Source organism: Chlamydotis macqueenii, chromosome 15 (assembly GCF_036417535.1).
Source record: "Chlamydotis macqueenii isolate bChlMac1 chromosome 15, bChlMac1.mat, whole genome shotgun sequence".
Lineage (NCBI taxonomy): Eukaryota > Metazoa > Chordata > Aves > Otidiformes > Otididae > Chlamydotis > Chlamydotis macqueenii.
The window spans coordinates 8,518,086-8,541,073 of record NC_141570.1 but is presented as its reverse complement, the minus strand read 5'-3'; the positions used below and the strand labels follow the sequence as shown (position 1 = coordinate 8,541,073).

The 22,988-nt window shown below is 44.8% G+C and overlaps 2 protein-coding genes across 2 annotated transcripts; one reads left to right on the top strand and one right to left on the bottom strand.

Annotated features, from left to right (window-relative positions):
• The first annotated feature begins 2,952 nt into the window (after positions 1 to 2,952).
• On the top strand, positions 2,953 to 8,164 carry LDAF1 (lipid droplet assembly factor 1). Its single transcript, XM_086759809.1, has 5 exons — positions 2,953 to 3,091; positions 4,218 to 4,356; positions 5,332 to 5,500; positions 5,902 to 6,040; positions 7,282 to 8,164. The coding sequence occupies exons 2-5, from the start codon at positions 4,285 to 4,287 to the stop codon at positions 7,373 to 7,375; spliced, it is 474 nt and encodes a 157-aa protein (XP_086615935.1). The 5' UTR covers positions 2,953 to 3,091; positions 4,218 to 4,284; the 3' UTR covers positions 7,376 to 8,164.
• A 5,649-nt stretch (positions 8,165 to 13,813) lies between these two features.
• On the bottom strand, positions 13,814 to 19,710 carry ZP2 (zona pellucida glycoprotein 2). The gene is made up of 18 exons (XM_086759895.1): positions 19,664 to 19,710; positions 19,517 to 19,590; positions 19,251 to 19,334; positions 19,064 to 19,158; positions 18,091 to 18,249; positions 17,719 to 17,763; positions 17,290 to 17,451; positions 16,833 to 16,929; positions 16,570 to 16,751; positions 16,028 to 16,157; positions 15,667 to 15,848; positions 15,500 to 15,591; positions 15,287 to 15,411; positions 14,844 to 15,033; positions 14,395 to 14,530; positions 14,218 to 14,314; positions 14,045 to 14,131; positions 13,814 to 13,959 (listed from the first exon to the last, which is right to left on the bottom strand). The coding sequence occupies exons 1-18, from the start codon at positions 19,708 to 19,710 to the stop codon at positions 13,814 to 13,816; spliced, it is 2,130 nt and encodes a 709-aa protein (XP_086616021.1).
• Positions 19,711 to 22,988: the final 3,278 nt, after the last annotated feature.

Genomic DNA, 22,988 nt, shown 5'->3' with positions numbered 1-22,988 from the left:
CCTTGTTGACAACACTGAGCTTTCTTCCCCTCCAAACCACATGCTCTCTTTTTCTTCATTCCTCTTCAAGCTCACTTTCACCTTAATCTTTCTAACTCTCCAGATGTCTCTCAAGCAAGATTTTTTCCACTCTGCTCTTTCCACTTTCTCCAAAACCAGTTTCTGCCCCACTGCCTGTTCTCTTCTAATGTCCTAGGGACTCCGAGCCCTTAATTGTGGTTTACAGCAGATGGAGCCACACATTAATTGCCATGAGAAATAAGCACACGTCAAAAGGAATGGAAAAAGAGAAAGTGAGCAGGGTAAGAGCTGGTACTACCTGCAGGTGCCCTTGTTACCAGTCCCTCTCCCTGTTCCAGCTTGGTGAACTTCTCTGACACTGACTTCCCATACTCATCTTAATTGCCCCAGTTACAGCATAGCTGGTGCTTGGAGACAGGAATTCCCTCCTTCCTCCCTTCCCCTAGTGCTGATAAAACAGGCCCTTTCAGTGCAGTGTTGCATCAAGCTGTGGTCAGGAAAATTCAGTTCCAGTACCCACAAAGAACTGCACAGGTTCATTTTACCTCCGAAAGCTACTGAAAATGTAGTCCTAAGACATCTGACATATTCTGGCATTTGTATGAACACACTGCACACAGCATGGGAGCTCCCAGAACAACAAAAGCAACACCTAGCGAAATCTAGTGCAGTCTCCTTATACCAGCTCTCAAGAGAGGCCTTGTACATGTTCTGCCAACACAGCAAGCCTTCCATTTTAACTTAAACGCTTTCCTAGCATCTTTTGATGCTATTTTTCATCATGTTTTCCCTAAACTGTGAGAACGGCTGATATCCCTCATTTAACAGTACCGTTTCCTTATATCTTGACCTAATACAAATGGAACACTGCTCCTGTCTGGCCACACCTGAAAGTTCCTACCATAAACCAAGCTGCTCTTTAAACACAAGCCAGCAGCGTGGGGTACAGAACCAGCGCCGCTGATGTTAGAGCTGGCAATCGCTCGGCTAGCATGTGCTGTAACTCTCCAAATACTTCAGTGCTGGTTTGCAACATGAGTATTTTCCTGCTAATTCGAGTTGACACTGGCATGAAGACAAGCTCAGTTAAGCAACAGTTACAGTAATTACTGTTACTCTGCGCACAACTCGGATGCATATCTAAGCATGCCCTTTAGAGTGCAATAAATTACTTGTGCTGCTAAAACCGGTTATTTTTATACAGAAAGAGATTATATGTGAATCTCTGGCAGAAGAAGTAATTATGCATAGCAGGAAAATAATTTACTAAGATGTACAAGACTATCTACAAAAATGCAACTATGGCATGCTTTGAAAATAGCCAGAAACTTAAAATCTCCAATATACTGCTAAACTCGGTGGAGGCATTAAACTTCATACTGCCATTATCACTGGATTATGTCACGCCATAATTCTACCAGTTAGTTTTTCCCTATGCTCCCTTTAAATATATATATATAAAAGCAACAAATTGAAATTCAATTTTATATGCACTACTCTACTAGGAATACCGATACACTATGCACTTTAATAATATGCGATATAAACACATCAACAGTTCAAACAAATCTTCTTGCAGGATCTTGTGTTGGACTTTTAGAGTCCATGGTCCAAATTTGCACTAATATGCAAATCTCTCTTACAGCCTCTGTCTGCACAGATCCTTGTATCTGCAGAGCTCACTGAAATCAGCACCTCAAAGACACAGAGCTCTGACAGTCTGATATGTTAAAACCTCCACATTTCATAAAACCTCTCTGTGCATTATAAAGCCAGCATGCTTCAAATTAAACATGCTATTTGTTATCTTTAAAAAAATAATCATGAAACCATTAATGTTAAGTTTTGCAATACTCTCGTGGGTGGCACCAATCAGAAAGAGTGACTAAAGCAGTCTTGAGAAACATTAATATTTCACTAATTTACAGCATGAAAAATTGTATGTAGCTGAAGTTGAGAATTCACTGAAGCTTCACGCTTGCATGTAACACCATCACGACAGCTCTGGAAAGCAGCCAGGCCAAACCATTGTGCAACACACCCCACTAAGCATCATTTCTGAGATGAACAGTCCCATCCACATGCCGCCCCACTGCCACTCGCTCTTGCTCAGCACAGGCCTTCCTAATCCTAGCAGAAGTGCTGGGACACGGTAGGATGCACTGATCTTGCTGAAAATCCAGCTGAATTGTTAAATTAATTATTCCTCACACGGAGCACTGCCCCAAACGAATTTGCCACGTGGCCACCCAAGCACCCGGAGGCAGCAGGACCAGGTGGAAACATGTGGGAACAAGTACCCAGAGGCAGGAGGAAGGCGGTTATGCCAGATGGAGTGTTTGGCAGCTGCGGTTCCACTGGATCGTGCGGCGTGACTGCCTGAACACTCACAATTCACTACAAGCTGCCCTCGTAGCGTCCCACTCCAGCAGCAGCAAGCCCTTTAGCTGGGGCTGGTGGGACTACAGACCCTGTCTGAGCGACTCCTGCCACACCGAGCCCCGAGGTGCAGCACCGCGGCGCCGGGGGCCTCAACACCCCCCAGCCGCTGCTCCCGCCCCAGTCTCTGGGGGCTGAGCGGGCCTGTTCACACCTGGGCTTCCCAGCGGGAGGAACTGCACGGCTAGCACTGTCCTAAAGCCACACAAAACCCTGGGACACCCCCTGAGGATGCCCACACCCGAAGGACAGAGGCAGGGCCATGGGGGGTGAAAGGCAGGGCAGGAAGGGGGACATGAAAGGGCACAAAAGGGAAATAAATAAAAGGCCCTAAAACCCCGGGCGGCCTGTGGCAACCTTCCTAGCCCCTTCCCCGCTAAACCCCTTACTGCGGTGCCTGCGCCACGCCACAGATGTCCCCGCCTCCGCTCTCTCCCTTCTTCACCTCCCTCAAGCGCCCGGCCCTGCCCGCCGCGCCGCCGGCCCGCGCGGGGAGGAGACAAGGGCGGGAAGGCGGCGACGCTTCCCTCAACTCCGGCAGGCCCAGCCCGGGCGGTGCCGGGCGTCGCGTGTGAAGAGCGGGAGGGCCAGCCGCCGAGAGGGGCTGCGGCCCAGCGGGCAGCAGCAGCAGGTGAGAGGGGCGGCCCCGGCTCGGTGGGGCGCGGAGCGGTGCCGCCCCGCTCCGCACCGCCTGGCCAGGGACAGCGGCGCGGCCTGTCAGCCCTGCCCGCCGCGCGGTCGCAGGGGGAGGGCCGGGGCCGGCAGCGGGGCACAGCTTCGGGGTAGCGGGAGCCATGCCCTCCCCTTACCTCCCAACCCTCCGCGACGCGGCCCCCTCAGCCCCGCCTGGTCTCTGCCCCCGCGCTACGGGTCCGAGAAGGCCGGGGCGGCGGCCCGGTCGCTGCCTTTGAGCTGCTGCTGCCCGGGGACCCGCTTGAAGGGCAGGGGCCGCGGCCACGGCTCCTGACCTCGGTTTTAAGCGTCCGGTGGAGGCGGCGGTGAAGGTAACGAGCGCCTGCGATAGGGTGGGCTCCGCCGGCGGGAGCTCCCCTGGGCCAGGCTCCTTGGAACATGCGGTCAGGGGCTGCGGTATGAAAATACCGACTAAACAAAGGGAGGGACCGCGTATGTAGGCTGAGCATGAAATAGTAATAGTGACACGGCGACTATTCAGATTTACAAGTGGGAAACTGCACCTTTTAACCTTCCCCTGATATGGGTCTCCCTAGCAAAAACGGATCAAATCTTCGTGAGGGAAGAGGGATTTTGAGCTGATGTTGCCTTTAAACTCTCACAGGTGGTTATGTTCGGAGCGTTTGAAAGTGTTTGGCCTTTATATGCAGAGCTGTGATGCTGTACAGCATGTGGTTTCAATTCTGAACGGGAGGCTACTCACAAAAACAAGTGTCATCAATGTGTTCCAAGTTTCTGGCACTAGTAGTGATGAATTGTCCATGAGGATATTTAGAATTGACCTTTTTACTGGTAATTCAATACCCTCACGGTTAAATACGGGGTTCATATTATAAAGGCAGGGAGTGAGAGTCACATTGTGTCTTGGTACTCGGCTTTGGGAGGTGCAGTAAAGCTTTCAGGGACGAGCCCCCTACATCAGATGTGCTTTTGTAGAAGTAATGTTGTAGACTCAGTGGATCACTTCAACATATGAAATCTACGTTCTTTGTTTTTACAAAAGAAATACTTAATTTTCACAAAACATTTACATGAACCTGTGCTAATTTTACCTTAATTTTAAGGAAAATTGGATGGCCGAGTGAGAACTGGTTATTCGGAAGATTCAGGATTGTGGCTAAGGAATACAGCATGTCTAAAGAAATGCAAGAGCTGCAGAAGCAATGGCACTCCGTGGTGCAGTCCATCTACAGCAACTCAAATGTGGGTCTGGATTACAATTTTATATAATATATTTATAAAGATACTTCTTTCATAACTCTCAGAATGTCACACCTTAATTTATTTAAATGCCATTTCAAAACTTTTTTTTTTTTTGAGAAAATTGACACTCCCATTTTTAAATGAACACTGAGGCATCTATGGGGAGGGCTGTCCTCCCTCACCTTCAGCAATCAAGAAGAAGGGAAGTCTGTTCTGCATTTCTTTGTTTTACTGGTATAACCATTTGTGATAGTAGAGTGGCATTTTAGTGAAATGATTGTGCTGCTATAAAAAGAACTAAAACTGGAATACATATTTCCTTAAGGAAACAGAAATGTCTGTACTATGGTAAAATTTCCAGTGTATAGCTGTAGGTGCCTCTGTAAAAAGGATTATTTTTTTTTTCTACCAGTAACGTTATTACTACATTCCTAACAACCTTATGATACAGACATGCCTGCGGTGTACTTAAGCTCAATAAATGAGCAGGTCGCAGATATTACTGAGGCATGGAAAAAGGAAAAATAAGCATAATTTTAAAATGTTACAATATTTTTTTTTTCTTAACAAATACCGTTCTCTAGGTCAAAATCATAACTGTTGAGACCCCACTGAAATCTGTGCAGCTAAATTGTGATTTGGTTTTTTTACTTGTTGTTGGGGGGGAGTTTTTGTTTGTTTTTTAATTTGTGCAAGAATGGAACTGAGAAGTCCAAGAGAAAAGTGTCTGTTGTTGGTAGAATTATATTGGCTATGCAGTTATCTAAATTTGCAATAAGTCCTCATGCTTTTGAAATATAGAGGCAACAGCTGCCCTCTCTTCAAGCTGCAGACTTGACCTTCGAAAGTCATAGAATGGTTTGGGTTGGAAGGGACCTTTAAAGTCATCTAGTCCAACCCCCCTGCAATGAGCAGGGACATTATTTACAACAAGAGATTAAAACAAAATCTGAATTGTTTTTCTTTCATCCGTAGGTTGTTGCATTTATGAATTCTCGTGTTGGCCAATATTTAGATGACCATCCTTTTGTTGCCTTATCACTCCTGATGTTTACTGCAGTGTCTGCTATTCCCGTTGCGTTTTTCTTGATTTTTGTTGTTACAACAGCCGTAATGGCCTGTATCGGTGTGATAGTTATGGAAGGTATTGTATGCATGCATGCATGTACTTACTTACTCCCTTTTAAGGCATGACATCTTTTCCTTTTTTTTTTCTTCTTCCTTCTGGGGTTTCTAGTTGAAGCGATTGAGAATTTCTATACGTAGTCCTCAAGTCTCAGCAGTAGTGAAACTCTTAATACAAGAATGGTAATCTGATTAACTGTACTCTATACAGGGGAAGTCCCATTTCCCTTTCTAATCTCAGCCCCTAGGATATGGCTAAACCAGTTATCTTGACCACGTGTAACTTCTGTAGCGGATAGCTAGTTGGTTGCAGACTGTTTTCCCAAATGGTTTGAATTTGAGGTTGTGGTAGAATGTCAGCTCTTGTAATTGACTTGTATATAAACTTGTTTAAATAACAAACTGATTTTTTTTTATTAGGTGTTGCAATAGCCGTAGGTGGCATAGCCCTCCTTTGTGTGCTGTGTGGCCTGGGTGCGCTTTCAGTGGGAGTTTCTGGAGCACTGAGTGTTTGTTACATCGTTCTGTCAACTCTGGTCAACTACTGGCATGCTTCAAGGTGAGTGCTGATATTTTGATCCATGCTTGGGTTTCAAACTCTGCAACTGTACTATTGCGTTGATTACTTCATTTATTCTAAGTGAGCCACTGTTGCTTAGTTTAACAAATGTTTCTTGAGTGCTAGAGCATTTTTGGCTACTCTGGTGGCTTAGTGTGCAGCATATAAATGTCTAGTCATCAGTAAATATTTTAATGAGAGTTAATACATGCTTCTTTCCTATTTATGTTTCCCCTTTCTTAAATAGGATTTAAATGTGTATGTGTGTGTGCTAACACAACATGACATCAAGTAATAAAATACGACTTTGTCTTGCTCAGAGTATTTGTTACTTTAAATGTCATTAAAACTCACTTCCAAACTGAACTTTGCCTAGAGGATGAACCTTTTTCAATTATTTCGGCATGATGACCCAACTAGCCTGCATTTGTACAATAATGGACCAAAATCAGCTGTAGATCAGGCATGGGCAGAGGGGTTCTTAAAAGGGACAGAGTGGCCAAAATAGAAATTAAGTTTTGCTGGATGCTGCACATGGTGCTGTTTGCTGGTCACTTCTCCCAGGACTTTAGGCTTGGAGCCCTATTTCAGTCGGCATTGCCTCAGCCCTGCTTTTACTGTGCATCTGGCCAGGAGTAAGAGGCACTGGCAGATTGTACTGGAGTGCCACCTATTGCCCTCTCAAATATCTACCAGGGAATGGATAATGAAAATCACTTCTTAAGCAGAGGGAAGAGCAAGAAGAAAACTTACAGCTGCTCCCTGCTTCACTTTCTCAGTCTGCTCCTTCATCACAGCTGTGCTTCTTGCACAGCTCTCAAGGACACAAAACTGCCCGTGGAGCCCACGGTATCGTCAGGATGACAGGACCATGGTGCAAAGCCCCAGTGTGCTTGCATTTGTTCCAGGGCTCTGTACCACTCCTCCAGGGCATGCTGCCAGGTCCATAACACGGCCCACCCCTTCCAGAAAATACTACTTTTCCACAGCATATCCGAATACACAACCCGACCTACAGGCCAGTCATAATTGACTTCCAGCTTTGATGTTAAGACAGATAACATCTGCTCTTTAAGTTCCTGTGTCTTTTTGAGAGAAGCTCTGGTAGACTGACGGTGGATGTTCCAGGAGTCTCAGACAGGTTTACATTTCACACTGCTCAGCTTTTTTGAGCAAAAGTTAAAAGACAATAATCTTACAGAAGGACAGACTGTAAAATAATTTTTTTCTCCGGTATGCAGGAGTCAGATACGGAAGCAGGAACTTAATGGAAATTTGCCACAGAACAGTCCTCCTGTCTTGGATCTTTCTGCCAGTAATGGAAAGAACGAGTAAGTGGGTTTCTCCCCACTTCCTTCATACGCGCTTAACTGTACACTCTGACCTTTGCAATGTAACTGTTTACTTGTTGAGCATTCAACCTCTGTGCACTCCTTAGGGGAACTGAAAAAATCAATACGCATCTTATACTGTAACTTTAAAACTAATATTAAGAATAACCCTTAAGCAGCAGTGCAGTGGGATATTAAGTCTATACGCATGATGGAATGTTCCACACAATTTGGTAAAGGGATGTAATAATAACAGCTACTGCTAAGTCAATCACAATTAGGTGAGAGAAGAGTAGTGGGTAGTTGACTTCCCAGTTGTTACTGGAGTTGTGGATGTACTAGCCTTTGAAATTTGTATGCAGCAGTTGGTCATTTTGATACATAAGCATCAAAGCTCAGAACATCAGAAACATGTTTTAAATATTAAAAGATATTGTTAAGCCTTAACAGCCTTTGTTAAAATAGTATGACCACAGCATGTTAATGCTTTATTATGGCAGGAAAATTGGATTTTATTGTATGTTAAGTCAAGGTATAAGCTTTTATATACCTTAGATATTGCATTATTCTGAAGGGATATTTTCCTGGTTCTCATTGCCTCATCACATCAATGGTATACAATGGGGTCTTGTGTTTTGTTATATTTGTTTAGGTATTTAAAGGGCCTTTATTGCTTTTCAGTTGTAACTTCTTGTATGTTATTTAAATTTTTCATTTTTGCAAATGCTATAATATTTTTAAGCATTAAGAAAGTATCTAACTATATTAGTTTAATAAAGTGCTGTTTGTTTAACCAGGTTGTCTTGTTATTCTGTTTATTCTACAGTAAAAGATTTTCCAGGTCTACTTCTAGGAAGGCTACAGTTGGAGCTGAATTTCTCCTCAGTGTTACAGTTTGGCTGGCCAATATTGCTGAGCTAAAAGCTGTAAATTACTCCCATTCTCTTGCTGTAAAGGGAACACAGGATCCTAAGGACTGAATTAGTGTAATACTTGAGTTTTGCATGGACTAAACATGGAGTCAAACTATCTCACCCATGATGTGTTCCACATTGTACTGGTGGTAACATTTTCAGCTGTGGTGATAAGCTGGCCCCACACTCCAGCAGCAGGGTGAAGTTACCTTTAGCCTACTCTGTGCCTCAATGGCAGCCACTCCTGCAGCACTAATCCCTATATTCTGGGAATTCCCAAGCATCCTGAGTCTAAGGAGATTTGGAGCAACCAACTTTGCTACAGTTCCTGGAGCAGCTGCTTGAGCTCACACTGCAGAGATCCCAGTGCTGGCTCCACATGCAACAGGTTCATTCACTCTTTTCTGATGTCTCTCCTCTTGCTGCACCATCATTCACACTTCACCCTCCCACACGTGTCAGAAGAGAGGGACATCAGGCCTGAACACAGTAAATGAATCTTTAGTATTTGTAAAGTGAAATTAAAAATTCCACAATTAACACGCTTCAACAGGGGACTGAAGAACACCAGCACTTATACAGGAAGAGGGAAGGAATGAATGCAACTGGGCTCCAAGGTAAATTATTTACAAAGCAGGGGAAACCTTCCCCCATATTTTCCTTAAATATGTTAAATAAGAGTCTTCATTCAAACTTCCCCTACCACACCCACAAATAAAACACAACTGAGCCACCCTGGGAGAGCTGTGGAGTTAATCCTCCCAGGGACAGATCTCTCATCCCACATCTGACAGCCTTCACCTAACATTAGCCAGCGACAGAAACCAGGCAAAAGCAACCTCCCCTTGGACATGGATGGCTGTCACTGAGTGCAGCCTCTTTGCCTCACCTCTCCAGCTAGTAAGAATACTACAAAAGACAGGATTCAGAGCAAAAGTAAAGCTCTTATCTAGGCCCTTACTAAAGTGAAGTATTTTAAACACCCTCCCTGTGCCAATCTCCAGCTGCATATAGGCAAGCTATGTGAAAAATATTTTAATTTTTGGAATATTGGCTAGCATTCCTCTTTTACAGAGCATTCACATGAACAGCCAATGTAATTTTATTTAGTAAGTTCCAACTGTTCTGAAAGAGTGTTAAGAAATACTACTTGTTTAGCTTAAATAACATATTAGAAAGTGTGAATCACTTAGGATTTAAGAATGGCATAGTGTTTTGTGATTTGATATGCTGCCTGCTTAGCATTACTTACTTGGCATAAGTGGCTAGACTTAGAGGAGCCTTAGGCTGCAAGCTGGGAACTTTTGCTGAATGGTTACTGAGCTTATGCATTTATGTAAAGGATGGCCCTGAGACTGGCACAAACTGGAGGATAAGGAGGCAACAGCCGTCAGCAGCACTTGGATGGCCCTGAGACCAAGGGAACCAGACGATAAGGAAGCTACAGCAGAGAACAACAGATTGTTCTCCCCTTTCATCTCTTTCTTGGCTGCATTGCAGCAGTTGTTGACTATTGTGGCTGATGTGGACAGTGTGAAACACTTCCCTGCCTAAACATGCACAAGCTTTTTCCCCACACTTAGGAAGGGGGAGAAGGAGTGGGGAATGTTACAAATATCAGCCCTTTTTGGCTCAGAAGAGCTAAAAGCCCATACAGTTAAGTACAACATGTTCTCAAGTACATAAACTCTTCATCAAGCACCACTTCTCTAGCTTTTGCTGAGATATCATATTCCATCCACATACAAGTCAACAGGACTTGAGTATGGTAAGTGCCTTACTGGACAACAGCCTAAATAATCATTTTAACTCTAACTCTGTCAGGCTGGTACTAGATAGTAAAAGTGACTTCCAAATAAGTGGCTCCAATATGAAATTACTAATTTCATTGTACTTCTATTGTCACTGTAACTGTGATTAACAGCATAAAACCTTCCTAATGATCATGTTCTCAGCACTCCATGCTCTCCTTGCATAGAATTTACATTAATATTTAGAAAGTGTACCTTGACATCTGTTATATTAAAAGTGACCCATTAATAATGCTTAAGTGCAGTAGGGGCTGTAGCAGATGAACCCCCAGCACGCTTAACAATTGGCATTAGCAAAGTCTGTCCACTGACTGGTCTGAAGCCCTGCATACCCAGGGAGTATGGAGCTGGACTTCTTAAGATCACTGTCCTGTTTGCACAAAATTGCCAGACAATGTTTAACCTAAGGCTGTTACACCTATAGTGCAGCAGAGCACTTTTATCCTTTTTCATTTTGTCACATGCGATTGTATTTTTATGCCTCGTTTCCTTGACTGTATGAGACTGTGTACAGAATGCAGACTAAAAAGCACAATTGCATGACCGAAACTGCTTCACTCCAAGTGGACTGCTACATCTACAGATACTGCTGCCCTTGTCTATACTGAGAGCTGCAATAAACAACTGCTGCAATACTTTAAGAACACACACTGACCTTTTAACAAGATTCATTTACTGTATTTCTTGCCATGCTGAAGCTCTGATTGCTACCACCTTTTGTGCCAGGTTATATAAAGAAAAATCTTAGGCTTGATTTATGAGACAGTAAAACTAAAGATGCCCAAGGTGTTTATATCCCTCAAGTGCAGCAAACCTGCAGTCACTGCAGGTCCATTTTTGAACATTTGCATTTAAAAGGGAAGTACAGCTGAACCTCACTAATCCCAGCACTTTAGAACTCCCTCACTATTTGGTTTGACTGCTAATACAAGTCACATTCTTCACATATGATTGCAGAAGTGGAGTTTCCCCTAAAAATACATAGTAAAGACAACAAACCTGAAATGGATCCAGTAAACAAACATTTTCCTACAATCCACAGCTAGCCTGAAGTATTTATCATGCAAGATGACAGAAAAGCTAGGAGTAGTAGAACCAGAAATTTAGTAACAAGCTTATTCATGATCCTCTTGGACAGGGCCTTGATTTTAAGCCACTGTTTCTCAAAGCACTCCATTATCCCTGGCTGACTGCTATAGCAGTACAGTATGATCTAGGAAAATAAAAAGCACTAGGTAAGAAGCCCAAGTTTTAAGCTCCAAACTCCAAATATAAAAATGCATTTATTTGCTTTATTGGTAATCATGAACAGGCTCCCTCCGTGCCTCCATTTCCCTAATCACCAGTAAGCATATTGCCTTGCTTGTAGGGAAGTTTTCAGGCTTACAGATAGAGAGCAAGGCAATCCTGGGGACTGTCCTTACCCCCTTTAACTGGGTCAGCTGGGAAAACTTCATCTCTTACTCAGAGTTACAATACAGATACCTCATTTATAAGCTGTTTAAGTGACAGCAGAACAGTCTATTCTGGTAAGGGTGATGTTTTTCACTTCAGAGAGGTGTTCTTATCTTTATTATGAACTGCTAGAATCTCCAAAATAACCAACTAATTGGTCTACAGGGAATAGAAGCAGCGGGTGGGACATCAAAAAACCTAAAATACATTACCAACAGCAACATATCTGAAAATGAGGACTAGACATACAAAAATAGAGACTGACAAATAACAAAGTACTGCTAACACAACAGAAGAGAGGGTAGCAATCAGCTGGCACACTTGCAGCATGAGAGTTTCTTCCAAGAGCTTAGTACCAGTTAGAGAGGCAGATGCCAAGCATCTGCTGGTTAATGAGATAACTAGAAATCCCACAGCTGATATCACCAGCTGCAGGTCTGTCTCCTTTGGGTGCCCATGCCACACATGGGCTGTTGGCTGCTTAAGGGGCAGCTGCAGCATAATGCCAGGCAAGCATGGCCAGTGGCAAGGGCAGCTGTGCTCTTCAGCAGCACACTGATGCCTGAGCAAAAGGGGAAGAGGGCTTTTAGTCCAAAGGTAGAGAAGGGCAGACCCAGACTACAGCTGAACAGCCAGGGGTTTAACATACCATTGCTGAGCTTCACACACCCCCAGGAAGCTTGGGACCTTTGACTAAAGTGTAGTTAAAAAGCAGCCAGTGAACTTCAAAGCTGTATTACAGTCTTCAGCTCCTCAGGAGCAGAGCTGGAGCACTGAAACCAATTTGAAGACACAAGCAAATTAAGGAGCTACTTCTACATGGTCACTTTCTAGTCCTAGAGATACAAGTACACAAATTATTCTAGGACAACTTATTCAATCACATTTAGTCCTCCCTGCTTGTAGGAGTGAGGCACAAACCCAAATAAGAGATATCCCTGCTTCAAAGCACTCTGCTATTTTTGGAAAAAGTATACCTAAAGCTATAGAAATAACACAGCATATTGTTTATCCTCTGTAACCACCTCAATATTGCTCTCAGGCTTTCCTTATGTAGAAATTCATTTTATACATTGAAACCAAGCTTGAGTTTCAGGCAACTAAAGGTCTCCAAACCCATGGGACAGAGCACACCAGCCTGTGCCAGAGGACACTTCCTGGATGTGTTTTAAGCTGGAAAGCAACCACAGAGCTATATGTATGAAGTTTTTGAATCTAGAAACTTTAATGAGCAATGTCAGTTTGCCAATGGGGCAGCTGTAGTGGTCTTTAAAAGAAGATTCAGCAAGAGATTTGCTTGTCTTTTACAGCCAGTTCATCCAGTTCCACCTTCACTAGCGGTAAGCTTAAGGCTGGTTCCCAGCTATAGCTTACACATGGCACTCCCCAGCCCTGCAGTGCAGTAACTTGATCATGGCAAGCCAGAACCAAGTTGAATTATTCACTTTACTTTTACCATGAAGAGCAATGTGGCATTGAGCACTGCTGCACACACAGACTGATCTTTAGAAATTAGAGGGAAACTACCATCTCAAACATGTATCTTGGTGTACTCTTACTTAAGCACCACAAAACATTCACTGAGCAGCTACTATTTGCCCCTGCTAAAGTCTTGTATTCATTTACCCAAGCTTGGTCTAGATTTTTTGCAATCTAGATGGCTACCATTAGTGCTATTCACAGCTGGTCAGGTTCTGCAGAGCAGATAACTTGTTATTTTCATACAGCCCCAGCTAAAGTAGTAGTAAGTTTATACTGAGTATTCAGTTACTGCTGTAAAGAGTCTAGACAATGCTGAATTACCAGCATTAGGCCTAAGCACTGCAAGTTAAGTGCAGAGTTGTTAAGGAGCACTGTTTTGCCTTAAAGCAGTATTTTTCTTCGGTTAAATCTTTTATACAACCCCAGGAAAGGGCAGGAGAACTCTATGCAATCTTGTAAGAAGCCTGTTCTCACAGTATGAGAAGAAACAAAGCAAGATCCTGTTAGTGACCCCATAATGTGAACTTCAGAGACAAGGAAACCATCCAGTGTAGGGGAAGCTGCCATTGTCCCTTGATTCTTATGCAAAAAGCTTGAGCTTTTAAAAGCTTCAGTTCTAGTTCCAGTCAGAGCACTCTGACTAGAGACACAGAGTAGTGCCACTGCTCAGCAAGACCAACATCCATCTTTGTCCAGTCCAGTCCCTTGAACACTATGCAGCAACAACTCCAGAGCTACACAGAAGACTTGCGCAATCCAAGTTTATTTGTAAAAACTACACTAACATACTGTATTTATCAGGAATGCTCTTCTCTTTAGGCATTTGATAAAAGCAAGAAGTAGCAGCATTATGGCCACCAGAGAGAGAACACCAGCAGCAGCCATGGTAATGCCAGCCCATGCATCCTTGCTCAAGAGAGTGCTCCCTACAAAGCAAACAAAGATACATTCCTCAAGACAGTTCTTCACTAAACCTAAGCAACATGCATTACCACCACTCTTGCTTGGTACCTTGTGTTGCAGACCATCCTTCTGGCACAAGGAGGACAGGGCCCCGCAAGCTCACGACTGCTGAGTTCACACCTGGCATCCCACTTTCTACAACAGTAACATGGTAGAGATGAACCCCACAGTACAGTGGGTTATCTTGGATCAGTACAACCTAACATCTGCTTAGACATTACCTCGCTTGCTTCTGGATGGCCTAGGGCATCTCATCATACACAGAGGAGAGTCTGGTTGAAAACGGTCACAGATCAGGACACTGCAGTGGAAGTATACCTAGGACAGAGAATGAAAGGTCCATTCTTTTTGGGACAGTAACTGCTCTTACTTACTGCTTCAAGGCAAGTGTCACCTACTAGGCCAGGGAGGGCTTTGTCACCAGAGACAAATGTGAAAGTCTTCACTTCCAGCCTTTGGCGATAGTTAGCATAGCTGACACCATGTCCCACAGGATGAAACACAGTCCTGTAGCTATCCAGGTCATACTCACACCTGCCAATGGGTAAAAAGCAACAAGTCAGAACAGCAGGGCGGAGATCAGTGGTTTGTATGTGGGTTTGGGGTTTTTCCTGTTTGTTTTGGGTTTGCTTTTTTTTTTTAAACAGCAAGCTAGAGTTTGAGGTAGAGGTGCTGCCATCCTCCTAAAGTTCCAGCATTACAGGGCAGCATCACCAAGGTACCTTGAAGGCCACCTGAAGAGAAGGCCTTGTACCTGGGGGCTCTATTCCCAAGGGAGGGGTAGGAGGAATTGGGGATCCTCTCATGTGTGTCAAAAGTGCTTTAATTTCTCCAGCAGGACACTCACCCATCCACAACAATATTCCACTGGGGAAGTGAGCTTGGATCTTGTGAAGCTGTTGCCCAGCAGTCATCCAATACCAAATGGAGTTTGGGATCATTGCGGTTTAGGACCTGAACTTCCAAGAAGATGGGCTGCCGAAGGTACCTTAGTATTGGATACTGATCGTCACGGTACGGCTGCCTATATGAGTCCTCTGCAAAAACCAAAACCTTACTGGATAATTCAGTGTACAAGAAGAGTCTTGAAGAAACTCTGATTTAGAGCTCTTTAACAGCAGCCAGTCCACCAGCTGCAGTTTGTCTTAGTCACAGATTTAAGGCATCTGCCTCAAGTAGCATGGATGGGAGGGAAGGAAGTACATCAGGTCATTAGAAGCCCATGTACCAGAACAATTCACATCCTCCCCACAAGCTCAGTTGTTTCCCAGCCACCAGAATAAGTTTTACCTGGGTAACTTAGAAGAACTAAGGAGAGGGGACCTTGATTCACTGAAGAAGCTGGAGGAGGAAGGTTGTCTACCCTTATAGTGAGAGAGGCATCACCATTGCTGAAGGAGCACAGGACTGTTAGCCTGTAACAAGGAAGGAGCAGGTAAGTCTTATGTTCATATATAGGGTATCCAGGACTAGAGTATTACCTAAAGAGGTTTCTAGGCACACCTGAGTTCACTGTCCCTTGAGATCCTACGCAGTGGAAGGTCTGCCCATAATGCCCTCACCTCATTCTCATAAACAATCTTCTCCCCATCAAACTGCAGATAAACAGTATTAGTGAGGGCATTCCCAATGCATGAAGCCCTCCCCATCAGTACTGGCTACACACTTACCCAATACCTGGTCCCACATGCTTTCAGTGGAACATGAAACCAAACCCTGTCATTCAAAGACGACTTAAAGGCTGGCCGGCATGCAGGATCTCTGAGCCTAAGTGTATCCAAGTCTAGCGGTGGTGTAGTACTGTCAGCAAGGATTTCAAAATCCATGTACCCATCCTGGGTGCATACAGCAGCTGTAACAGAGGTTCACATAAGTTGTCGTGCCAGTCATTGACAGCTCAGTCTGCCAAGAGCTGTTGTGTTCTGGATGGAGATACTTCCCTGTGAAGAACTAGTTCAAGAACAAGCCATACTGAAGGATTACTATTGAGCAGCACATGGGCTGGGTCCATTGCAGAAGTCAGTCACTCACCTATTGGTGTGCGCTGGTCACAGGGGCACTCTGGATGCATCACCATGGCCACAGTGTCCCCATGGAGGAGAAAATCCAGTTTCAAAGCAGACATGTAGGACTGAAGTCCTGAGCAGCTCTCCCTATGTAGCTGAAAGACAACAGTTACTCTCCTGGAGTGTAACTACAAGACCTCACTTTAACACATGCATGTGTTAGCATTTCACTTGCTCTGGGGCCATGGTGCTTTTCACACCCAGCTGGTTTGTTAGTTTGCATTGCTCCAGGCATACCAAACACCAACCCACTTTAAGAGCAGTATTTTCATCTCCAGCTGTTTTTGCTAAGAGACTTCATAAACCCAAGTTACCTTTGAGTGATGCCATCTACTATAAAGTCAGTTTGCATTCATCTTAAATCACAACTGCCCTCAGCCAGCCACAGGGCCCACAGCTGATTAAACACATGCTCAGTCAAGGTCAAAGCTACTGTGGTCTGGTTCTCAGTAAGCACCAAGGAGTTGTGATCACACCAGCTCCTGTGACTCCACAATCAGAACTCACCCTGGATTTCAGGACTCCCCTGCTAATATGCAGCTTGACCCCTCTCTTCATGTCCAGAGCAATCCCATTTTCCTGAAGCTGATCCATGGGGATGGTCCTATTCTCTACACTCACAGCCATAAGGGTCCCTGGGAAGGCTGGGATGGCAACAGTCATGTGTGTTGCATTACAGATCGCTGGACCTGCAACAACATCTTGTTAAATATAAGATCAGTTTCTTCAGGGCAGAAGCAGGTCATGTTCCAACTGTCTCCATGCATTACCTGGTGCACAAAGCATTCTTGACTCCACAGTCAGTCGATGCTCAGGAGGACCATAGGTGAGCTTGAGTGCCACAGTGTAGATCACTTTACCATTGTGCTGACAAAGAAGACAGAGGTCTATTAGAGTACTCAGCTCATGATCCATCACAAGAGCAACCCTGCAGGGCCATATACTACATCTGGTTCAGGACTGCTGCTGTTCTTGTTTGCAAAAGAAGTTTCTTCCTATCTCAACATCCTTTCAAAAGGATCTGTTCACAAGACTGCCAGTCAGACATTCACAGGACAGGCTATAGCTGGGGTCCCACTTCATGGGTTACATCAACTGTGCTGCTGAGGTGCACACAGTGCTTCCTCATTTTATAGGGCTGGGTAGTTCACAGATCTGCAGGAGGGAGATACCTAGCCTCTGTTAGAGCAGCACTGCCTCCTCAGCACCTATTATTTGTTCACCTACCTTGTAGGAAACAACTCCAGTGGCAGTAAAGGCTGCCTGAAAGATCAGGTTGTGGCCATCAACTAGAAAGTTATAACCCTGCTGCAGGGCTTGTTCCGGACTCAGCTGATGTATTCTGGTCCCATCATCAACTGACAGAGTCCAGCTCAGAGCTGCTGGAACCTGCAAAGCAGGAGATCCTTCCTTAGAAAGGGAAAGCATAGCCACACAGAAGCAGCAAGGCATTATATTTCTTCACCCTGGAGGGCTGCCACCTTGCAGCCTGTTTTAATTCTGTACTATCTATAAAGGGAGCTTGAATATTAAGTTCCCCAACAAGATGCAATTGCCCCAGAAGAGAGAGCTACTCCATCTTGGAGACATCAGCCTCAGTTTAGATCCAAAACCCATGCATTCCCACACTCTCCCTTTGCAAAACAAGACACATACCACGTGCTCATCACTGAAGCCCAAAACAAGTCTTGGGAAAGTAACCTGGAACACAGCACAAGGGTTAGACTACAGAAACAGACAACTTCCCTAAGAAAAGTCTCCACTGTAGTTTTCCAAAGCAGACAGCTGGCACCAGCATCTCAGCTTCCTCTGCAACAGGGCTGGAGCCAAACCATGTATATCATTAATGACCATATGCACACTAGCTCTTCAAAGAGCTGGTGGTGACACCAAGATGGACATGCAGCCAGTAGATCTCCCTGAAACTTTCTGGAACTTCCCCATCTTTCTGTAGATCCCAGCCATGCAGTTCCAGGAGAAGCCATCCCACCTTGCAAGGATCTATAACACTCCCACTCCTCTACTTACTGCCATGAAGTCTTTGGTACAGTTGGTTGTACCAGCAAAGGAAGGAGTAGCTATTTCATCTGCATCAACAGTATTGCAGTGAGTGCTGTAGGTTACATTCTTCTCCTCTCCCGTTGTGTCATTCACCACCAGCCTCAACCTTAGTTGGTGCTGACCATGCTACAGAGGATAGACATTAATTAGAAAGAGGCAGTAGTACTCACTGCAACATGAGGACAACTAAAAGCCTTTGAAACTGAACTGTGTCTTCAGAGTTGTTTTAGGTGTTTGTACCAGTGCAAGGACGCAGGAAATAATCATTTCAAAGACTATGGAAAAAGAATAGGCTCTTTAGGGAACCTCAGGGTAACAAGACTAGCTTGAAGAGAAGAAGATACTGAGAAAGCTGCAGGACTCAAGAAGAAAGCCTTCAAGGACTGGCAGGCTGCAATGCCAGAGAGTAAGCTGTTCAAGAAATAAGTTAATAAGTGCCAAAACCACAAATATTTTGGTATTTCAAATGCTTAAGACCAACAGTTACCAGCAGATGCTCTGCTTTTGAGGCTAGTTTGGGTTAGTCTCCCACTTACTACTCTACCTCAATAGCTATGAATAGCATGCATTGTCAGTTGCTCTGTTAATACGGGTGTGTTTAAATAGAGTGGCCTACACAACTCTCAGACCTGGTTCACTCCCGTGCAAAATATTATTTAATACAGCTCTCAGTTCCTTCACAGGAGAACACAAGATTTATGGCAGTGTCTGAGGGGGTTTAATTCACAGCTGAAAGAACAAGTATTAAGGTAACAGTTTGTGTTTTAGTTTGTGGGGTTTGGTTTTTTTTAAACTGCTTCTAGCATGAACAGCACTTACAGAAGAGTTTAGGCACTTCCACTTTTGAATAAACTTAGAGCTGGAAACCCTGTTAAACCCAGTCCTGACCAGGAAAAACACAATCCATCACAGCACCTTCCCAGAACAGAGACCCCCATACCTCCAGGCTAGTGCAGTTGGCAAACAGGATACTGAGCAACAGCCTCTCATGATCCACAGTGTGGTCACAGGACACCATCTCCTCACCACTAACATCTAAGGAGAAGGTGGAAGATCAGACCCACAGGCAGGCATCTGCTTTCAAGCTACCATAGAAAGGACCACACCAGGCCAGTAACAATACCTACCCACAACAGACATGTGCCAGGAGTAGTTACCAAGCTCCCTGGAAAACTCAACTTCCATCCCATCTCTGTGACAGGTCACAGTCTCTGCAAAGGGAAGACCACAGCCAGCTCCACCATCGCCCTCCTGGAGTCACACACCCTGCAAGCCCTCCAGCTAGCCAGCCCTGCTTTGGAGACCCCTTCCACACCAAGGCAGAGGGGAAGCAGCTCCAAGCCAACCTAAAGCCCACATCCACACCACTACCAGCCCAGAGAGGCCTCATTACCCAAGAGATCCTGATCCCCCAGGCCATCAGCACAAGGGGCTAAGGGCAGCAAAAAGCCAAACAGGAGCAGCAACCTGCAAGAAGAACAGGACCAAATGAGAGAGCAGTGAAAAAAGGACCCAGTTCCCCATCCCCAACTCCACTCACCACATCCTTGAGGTGCTCAGGCACTGCTGTCCCACAAACAGCCCCATTCCCCACCTCTGCCACCACAAGCTTCCTCTCTGCCTGCCTGGGCAGGATTATATAGGAGCTGGTGCAGGCTCCACGCAGGTGGGGCCTGTCTGCTGTCTGGGGGACAGACAGCTTGCACCTGCCTCTCACTGAGCTGCAGCCTCCTTGTTGTGAAGAGGAGGGCTTGCAGGAGACCTTGAGGTGATATCAAGTCTTTGGCATGCGTTGTTGTTTCCCTCTATTTTGAAGGCTTTTTTTTTTTTCTGCTCTGATAGCGTACTCCCTTTATTCTCTTGCCAGATGTCGCATAGAAAAATGCATGTCTTTTTGAAAGTTATTTTTTAAAAAGGACATTTCTGTGCCACTTAGATTTTCTGATGATTTAAAACAATTCCACTGCTAGATTTGAATGTAACTGAGAATATTTTTTTCCCCTGTACGGGCAAATATGCAATGCTGATACAGACCTAATTAGGAGGAGAACATGAGAGGCAGGTTAAGGAAGAGAAGTCCTAGATCAGATCTTTAGACTGGAAGATCTCTGGAGGCTTTGGTTGGATTGTCTTTGTTCCAAGCTGTGGGAAGAGGCCTGGAAAGAAAAAAATCTCAGATTTATGTTGTCTTTCAGCTTCCCCAATGCTTTTTATTTCAGATAGACTTGTAAAAAATCCCCAAGACTCATATTTTTTTTAAAGTAATTGAATTCCTGAGCCACAAGAAAGCAAAAAGATAGATCATAGGAAGAGAGGAAAATTAAGTGTGGATGGTAATTTTGGAGTGGGATGTTAAATTGGGCTCCAGGGAATAACAAATATTGTATTGATGTACCATATATTCATGTAAAATACATTCATTTATATTTCTTTTTACAGCTACAGAGCTGTGCTTAGAGCAGAGTTTCCCAACACAAGTGACAGTAGCTTAAATTCTCTTAAAGGCTTAGAGCTGTGAGAAGGAGCTTGTCCGTCGACTGCTGGTAGGGACCAAAGTGCCGGGACCTGGGATGGGACAACAGCATGGGTGGGGGCAGGTAGCTGCAGAGCGTGTGGTTGCCATCGGTACACTGTGTAGCAAAGCAATAGGATCTATACAGGCAGAGCAAATGACTAATGTAAGTAATTAAAAAATTTACATTCTTTAAAGCATCTCTTTAACTCTCGTCCTTGTGAGAACACGGCAAGTGCAGAGCTAAAGCCGTTATGCAAGCGGAGATACCACGTGTGCATGATGCCACTCACGGCAATAGGCAGGCGTTTGCTGGGATCCATACCCACACCGGAGTCAACAGTGCCTGCTGTGAGCCGCACAAAAAGGAATTGCACTTCTGCTTTTGCCATCAATAAGAATAGCATGTGGTTAACCTTTGGCAAGGAATTAACTTCCCAGAGACTCTTTCATTCACAGGCATACCTCATGTACCTTTTTTATCTTTTCTCTTTTTTGTTTATAATGAGATTCACTGTTTTCAAAAGCAATGACTGTACAGAAAGCTAATGAAACAAACTCTGAAGCCATACACAAGTTTATTGTATTATGTACCTATCATTTAGCTTTGGTTTAACTAACACAGTAGGGGAAAAAATTTTTTCAAGTATACATCCTTTGAAGAATTACACAAATCAGGTACTTTCAGGCAATCAAATCTGGTGTAATTTCCCTGTCCCTGATTCCCAGCTTCATTAAGTTGGTGCAAAAGCTGTAAGTTCCAGGGAGCATTGGATCACGTTCCCAGAATTCGGCTGACTCTGGGCTGGTGAAAGCTCCACCTTGCCCCAGGCCAGAGCGATGCTGCTAGCACGGGGGGCATCTGCAGAGGCCTGGGCAGCAGCAAGGCACAGCCCCTCTGCAGAGGGACAGCCTGTCCTCGCCTGCTGGAGTTAACTCGGGGCTTTGCCAACTCCCAAACGCCTCGTAACAGGTTGTGGCTTGTGTAGCTGAAAGGTAATGTTGGGCCAGACAACGTTTAACAGTTAAAGCAACGCTATTGCCACAGTCACAACTGGGTTTGCCTGCGGCGCATGTTAGCAGTCCCTAATATCAATTAGTATGTAGATTCTTCAGTATGCACTAAAATAATTAGTTATTGCTTCACTTAACATGTTTGAATTTGCAGCTTAAGCTACAGAGAAAGCTTGGCTGTTCCTCCTGTCCGAGTTGTTGGGCCTGTAACAATAACGACGGCCTGAGTTACGGGCAAACAGCTGATTCGTGCCCTGAAACACAAAACTATCTACACGGCTTCCATTTTTTCTGCTGCAAGAACCTGCAAGGTCTCCTATTCCAGTTCTCTACTTTTCTCTTTGACTTGTTTGATTTTCTAACTTTTGGAAAAAAGGCATTGCTCTGGAGCAGAGCTGAACACCCCTGAGCATCGGGGTGCTGCAGACCCTCGCTGGAGAGCACAGATCGCCTCAGCATAGATGCGCTTTCCTATGGGCTTTAGCTGTCCCTGTCCCTCCCACGCTGGCAGCAGGACAGATTTGAGATACCAATGAGCTCAGCATGGCTTTCCTTGGGACTGTTTGTAGCACTGCTGATGATATCATGGGAAAAAAAACCAAAGCCAAGAAAAAGACTTTAGCAATGCAAAGAGCTCGAATGCCTGGCCAGGACTTCTACTTTTAAGCACTCCCAGTTAAAACACGTATCGCAAATGTCACTATGATACAGCAGATAACAGCACTGCTTCCAGCCCCACAGAAGCCCCTCAGTCTGCTTTTCTGTGTCCAGTATGGCGTGGAATTGATATGTGCAGGTGAGGTGAGACAGGGCTTTGATAGAGCTGGTTTTATTCCCTTTTGATTTTAAGTATCTTCCCTATTGATTAGGTCCTCACACCTGAAATGACATGTGCAGGCAGAGTGCGAGGGCTGCCCTTGGACCCCTGATCAGGTGTGGATGCACCTGAACCGTGGTCATGTCAGGATGGGGCTGGGGCAGCACTGGCATGGGTCCCACTCAACCGCGCTGTGGGAACGGCTGCTCCAGAGGACATCCAGCAACAGTGTCCTCAGGCACAGCAGTTTCGCTCTAAGTCATGAAGAAATAGGCTTTTATTGTTGCTTAAATGTTGTCATCATCTCTGAATTGTGTGGCCACAATTACCCTGTGTGACTAACTTCATTCTTCTCTAAGCCCATTAGTTCCAAGGATCTCATTAGGCAAGCAGAGGCTCACTTCCCTCCCCTGGTATGGCCTTTACCATACCCTGTTTGGTCCTTATAAAAGCTGTGATGAGGAAAAGTTGTGCTGGTTAATACCTCATGCAAAACAGAGGGCACAACAACATCGCTGTTCA

What these genes read in the sequence shown, in the direction of transcription:
- LDAF1 (XM_086759809.1), top strand. Translation starts at nt 4,285, where the DNA reads ATGTCTAAAGAAATGCAAGAGCTGCAGAAGCAATGGCACTCCGTGGTG. An exon ending in CCATCTACAGCAACTCAAAT is followed by an intron (nt 4,357 to 5,331) that starts GTGGGTCTGGAT and finishes TTTCATCCGTAG; the next exon opens with GTTGTTGCATTTATGAATTC. An exon ending in AACTACTGGCATGCTTCAAG is followed by an intron (nt 6,041 to 7,281) that starts GTGAGTGCTGAT and finishes TCCGGTATGCAG; the next exon opens with GAGTCAGATACGGAAGCAGG.
- ZP2 (XM_086759895.1), bottom strand. Translation starts at nt 19,710, where the DNA reads ATGGGGCTGTTTGTGGGACAGCAGTGCCTGAGCACCTCAAGGATGTG. An exon ending in AAGAATGCTTTGTGCACCAG is followed by an intron (nt 16,752 to 16,832) that starts GTAATGCATGGA and finishes ATGTTGTTGCAG; the next exon opens with GTCCAGCGATCTGTAATGCA. An exon ending in CATGTGGGACCAGGTATTGG is followed by an intron (nt 15,592 to 15,666) that starts GTAAGTGTGTAG and finishes GTTTATCTGCAG; the next exon opens with TTTGATGGGGAGAAGATTGT.